General features: G+C 55.8%; 1 protein-coding gene across 11 annotated transcripts in view; it reads right to left on the bottom strand.

Annotated features, from left to right (window-relative positions):
- Positions 1-259: 259 nt before the first annotated feature.
- Positions 260-5,375, bottom strand: part of PPFIA4 (PTPRF interacting protein alpha 4) — a 61,683-nt gene continuing 56,567 nt past the window's right edge. For all 11 annotated transcript variants that reach the window (XM_065038611.1, XM_065038612.1, XM_065038614.1 and 8 more), the window contains 6 exons: positions 5,130-5,227; positions 4,314-4,489; positions 4,040-4,108; positions 3,077-3,254; positions 1,914-2,005; positions 260-1,445 (listed from right to left, as the gene is read on the bottom strand). In XM_065038611.1, the coding sequence (XP_064894683.1) occupies positions 1,947-2,005; positions 3,077-3,254; positions 4,040-4,108; positions 4,314-4,489; positions 5,130-5,227 (580 nt within the window). In that variant the 3' untranslated portion in view covers positions 260-1,445; positions 1,914-1,946. The remainder of the gene's footprint in view (positions 1,446-1,913; positions 2,006-3,076; positions 3,255-4,039; positions 4,109-4,313; positions 4,490-5,129; positions 5,228-5,375) is intronic.

The following is a 5,375-nucleotide window of genomic DNA, read 5'->3' as shown; positions in this document are numbered from 1 at the left end:
TTGGGGCTTCCTTCCCTGCCATCCTCCTTGGTGCAGGTCTCTCCTAATTCCCAAGCTGGGGATTTTCTCATATCAGAACATCCACCCAGACCTCAGCACGGTCACTCAGCATTGGGAAATGATGTCCCACACTTCAACCCACCCTGAAGAGACCAGTGACTTCACTGGGGCTCAGTCCTGTACCCCAAAAACTCTTGGGGAAGCTAAAGATTAATTACATTTTTAATTTGGGCTCTAGAAAGAAGGCTCAAGCCAGCACTGTTTTAAAATCCTGTTTATTGGAACACACATACATCCTTTCCTGACCCGATCCAGGGTTTGGAGTCCATGCAGTACCAATAATATGACGAAAGAAATAGGGCATCGATATAAAGGGCTCACTGACTCTTCAAATTAAAAAAATATTTAATACTGTATTAGGCAAATAATACACCGAAAAGACATCGTGACTGTATAGCCTCTCAGATATTGCACTTCCAGACAGCACATGATAAGTATAAGGTCATTCCAGCCATCAATAAATATCACATCAGAAATAGGGGCCACACAAGGCAAACGTGGCATGAGGAGACGAGGAGATCCTACCCTACGGGGAAGAAACAGGGAGAGTTCAGAGCCTCCTGGATCGATCCCTGCCCGCGGCTCGGCGGCAGGAGGGGAGAGCAGCTCCCCTGCACCCGCAGGGAAGGGACGGGGACGTCCCGGGCTGCTGGGTGTCCCCACCATGTCTCCCCGGGCACCCAACGAGGGTCCCCTGTCCCGTGGGTGCCAGGTACCGTCCTGGCTGTTGAACCGTATGAGGCAGTTCCAGCCCTTCGTGGAGCTGCCGTGCAGGTGCAGCCTCCCCACAGCGTGGCATCTGGCAGCACCCCAAAACACGGCACCCCGAAACACAGCACCACAAAACGCAGCGCCCTCAGCAGGAAGCCGCTTTCCTTGCCCCCACGGTGGCCGGTCCCCGCACCATCCCGTGCAGCACCAACCACTGGCCGTGGCCCCTCCTGGGGGCAGCTCTTCACCCGGCTTGCCCCGGCGTGAAGACATTCATGAGCCTGAATGTTCCTGGGCTCTGTTTCCTGTGGGCAGCAGTGTCCCTGATGCCCGGGGCTTGGGCGAGTCAGCACAGCAGCCCCATTGGTGACGTGAACCAGGCAGAGGAAGGTTTCCAAATATCACAGCCCACTTGTGGAGTGTCCGTGCTGGTCCACGGGGTTGTACCTCGCTTCTGCCGGCATGGGGACACCCAGCAAGCGCATCCATAGCCCGGCCAGCACGGGGAGAGGTAAAAGATGAGCCAGAGGTGGGAGATGTGGGGAGCTGGGGGAAGCGGTGGGTGCACAAGCAGAAGGGACAGCATCCTTTTCGGTCCACAGCAGCGTCTGTTGGTTTGGGCCGAGGAACCGGCGCTGGCCGGGCTCTTGTCCTGGACAGACAGTGGGGATGTGCTGGGAAACAAAGTGGGAAAGTCCGTGTGAGGATGGGGCCTCTTGTCTGACCATGTGCCCACAAGCTGGCAAACTCAGACGGAGTTGGCAACAAATCCTCCTGGCACGGGGGAGCTGTGCTTGGGGGCACAGCAGGGTCCCGGGAGCCTCCCTGAAGTGCTTGACTCTCCTCCCCTCACCCCAGTGGGACCCCCTGCCCAGGATGGCATCCTGGGGTCTGTAATGGAGCTGTCTGTCCAGGGGCTGGACCAACCATGCATGGTTGGGATGCTGAGCATCCCTTCTGTGTCACCTCAGGGTCCTGTGAGCCCCAGGCGGCAGCGGGGTGTTCCCCCACCACTGAGGTCTCCATGGCAAACCTTGGTAACAGCAGCCAACCCGCCTGGGGGACACTGGGCAGAGGACATTGGGCCTTGTGCTCTGCTCTTGGTCCCCACCCAGCCCCACGACCTCGGTCCTCGCACTTACCCAGGGCCGGGCTGGGTCCCGTCACGCTGACCCTCAGCAGGAGTACGTCCGGACCGTGGAGGTCTCCAGCCTTGGTGACCCAGAGGCACCAACTGGAAATGAGGCAAAGAGTAGAGTGTGCAATTAGTGGCTGTGACAATTAACCCTCAGTTTCCCACCAAACCATTCATTAGGCACCATCTGTGCACTGAAGCCACATGACAGGTTGGCCACAAGCCACCAATATGCTCACATGCCCAAGGGGCCAATGGTACCTGGGGGCATGAGGAAGAGTGTGGGCAGCAGGTCGTGGGAAGTTGTTCCTCCCCCTCTGCTCTGCCCTGGGGAGGCCCCATCTGGAGAACTTTCAAACCCCTCCAGGGATGGTGACTCCAGCACTGCCCTGGGCAGCCTGTTCCAATGCCCCACAGCCCTTTGGGGAAGAAATTGTTCTCCAGATCCAACCTCAACCTCCCCTGGCACAACTTGAGGCCATTTCCTCTCATCCTATCACTTGTTATTTGGGAGAAACCATGCACCCAAACAGAGTGTGAAATACCCTCCTGAAAAAAAAACATTTACAGCAGACAAGAGCTCAAGGATCCCATGGAATCCTGGAACTGCTGTAGAGAGTCCAGGGCAGGCGAACAAGGATGCTGAAGGGAGTGGAGCATCTCCTGTGTGAGGAAAGGCTGAGGGAGCTGGGGCTCTGGAGCTGGACAAGAGGAGACTGAGGGGTGATGCATTCGTGTTTACAGATATTTAAAGGGTGAGTGTCAGGAGGATGGAGCCAGGCTCTTCTCGGTGACAACCAGTGATAGGACAAGGGGCAATGGGTTCAAACTGGAACACAGGAGGTTCCACTTAAATCTAAGAAGAAACTTGTTCCTGGTGAGGGTGGCAGAGCCTGGCCCAGGCTGCCCAGGGAGGTTGTGGAGTCTCCTTCTCTGCAGACATTCCAACCCGCCTGGACACCTTCCTGTGTAACCTCATCTGGGTGTTCCTGCTCCATGGGGGGATTGCACTGGATGAGCTTTCCAGGTCCCTTCCAACCCCTGACATTCTGGGATTCAGCATCACAATCAGCAAGACTCTCCCTCTCCTGGTGGCACATCGTTCCCCATACACACCGGGAGGCTTGAGCAGGACCGCGAGGGGACCCTGGGGACAAGGGTGTGACCCACCTTCTGGGGGCATCTTCTTGGTGGGGGCAGACGGAGGGGGCAGGGGCACCAGGCTGGTGACACGGAAGCCGGCGGGCAGCGTCTCGGCCGAGCCGCTGAGCATGTTGATGCTGTGAACGTCGCGCGGGCGGAAGCGCTTTCGCCAGGATGGGGTGCGACGGAATGTCTTGTCGTCACCCTGCGAGAGAAGAGCAGGTTATGGGCCTGGCTGCAGTGGCAGCAGGACCTTCCACCCCTGTGAGACACCAGCACTGCTTCCACCCAACCGAGGGCGTGCTTGTACTTGGAGACCATCTCCAACAGTGCGGAAGTGTGTAACCAAATTGAGCCAAGGACATAGGAGACTTCTCCAGGATCCCCCAACGTAGGCTTTTCAGCTTGCCTATCTCTTCTCTGCCTTGGGACGTCAACACAAAAGTCCCACTAAGGAACCCCAGGGATGCATCTGACCTTGGCCAGGTAACAGCATCTGGAGGCGTCTCCTTCTCTCTGTGCCATCAAGAGAGCCCCAGTGATCTCTGCTATCATATCTCATGGATCAAAGCCATATGTAGGAGATATTTAGGTGAATTCCCACCTTCAGTGACTCAACACAAACAGCTTTCTGGCTGCTTAATGGGGCATCTCTAACCCACCTGCTTCACCTGTCAGATACATCATGCCCAGAACATCTGTGACTCTACAAGACAATATGAAGGCAGCTGGCAAGGAGCAGAAATGATGCACAAGACTATCTCACCTGCCTCCACAGCCTGGCAGCACATTAGCTCATTCTTCAGGACCTTGTCTAATAGTTTTAGCTGATTCCACTGATACTGCTCCTCTGACTGCTCTAGAGAGTCTGTGAGGCACTACCTGACTCCCTGGACAAGCAGGGAGAGGGCAGAGGTCCCATCTCTGCCATTTCTTGCACAAGAGCAGGTGCTCAGCATGATCTGGACATGGGAGAGGTTTGGTACTCACATCGTCCAGCCTCCGATCCGTGCCCAAGGCCAGCAGGTTGTTGAACTCCCTCTCCAGCACTTGTCGAGCCTGAAAATAACAACAAATGAGCACTCCCTGTTGGTGGGAAGTTCCCAGCACAAACCCCCCATCCCAGAAAACCCTGAGAATAAGAAAAAGCCCATGAGCCATCTAGGTGCTCTGTGTGGAAAGGCAGGGCTGAGCTGGTGGGCTCATGCTGCAGATGTGTCCCACGCTGCCCACTCTCTAAAATCCCCAGAGCTGCTGCTCTTACCTGCGTGTTCTGCGTGGGGATTTGCAAGACGAGCGCCAGGCTGTTGTGGTCGAAGTTTTCGTCGAGGGCCAGGAGCGCCCCGTGCACCCCGCTCTCCACCAGGTTGTTCGCGTACTCGCGGAGCCCGATGGACTGGATCCAGTGAATGACCTGGTCGTTGGTCCACACCAACACGTCTGCAATAGAGTGAGGGGACGTCTCAGAGCCAGCTCAGACCATGCTCTTGGTTGCATGGGGACCTGACCATGTCCTGAAGCCCTTTTGCACAGCCCCAGGATGAACCTGGGATGCTCCTTCCAGAGTGCTCAAGCACCAGGAACAGCTCACTTCAATTTACCAAACTTAATGCTGAAATAACAGGCAGAAAACAACTGTGGAAATTAATCCTAAGAGCCCACTGCTGCTGGTGTAATTAGGGGCATTATCAATAATGAGATGTAATCTAAGCAGCAGTCAGATATGCAGGGAACCTCAGGACAGGCAATGAGAAAGGCTGAGCCAGCCAGGTGGTGTCCTGAGCATCTGAAATGGGCAGGAGAAGATGATCTGATGCTCAGACGGGATCTTGACATCCTCTCTTCTCATGCCTGGCTGGGGTGAGCTGCATAAAGCCACTTGGAGAAATCTGCTGGGGAAATACTACAGGAGGTTCCCCATGGAGAACAGCCCTGTGGACATGGTTGCTCAGAAATAATCCTTGTCCCCAGGCAAATGCTGTGCTAAAAATAAGGGATAGGAGAGAGACCATCACCAGGCATCTCTTGGGAGGTTCCTCATCTCCTTTTCCAGAGATGGATGGCGGATGCAGCTGCTGACCTTTGATTTCGTGCTGGGTCTCTTCTCGCCTCCTCTCGAGCTCTTTGCGGTCGTAGTTGAGCCTCTTCAGGCACATGATGCCGTACTGCAGGCTGGTGCTGCAAGGACACGAGATGTCACCCAACCCTCAGGAGGGCTCAGCATCGCGGGGCAGGTGGCTTGGAGGGACCCATGGAAGGACCCCCTTCCCTGCTTGCTCAAATGTGCCCAAAGAATGAGTTGGTGCAGGGTTCGGTCAGCACAGAC

The sequence above is a fragment of the Columba livia genome, chromosome 22 (genome assembly GCF_036013475.1).
Source record: "Columba livia isolate bColLiv1 breed racing homer chromosome 22, bColLiv1.pat.W.v2, whole genome shotgun sequence".
Taxonomy (NCBI): Eukaryota; Metazoa; Chordata; class Aves; order Columbiformes; family Columbidae; genus Columba; species Columba livia.
Note: the sequence above shows the minus strand (reverse complement) of the source record. Positions and strands in the feature narration are given on the sequence as shown.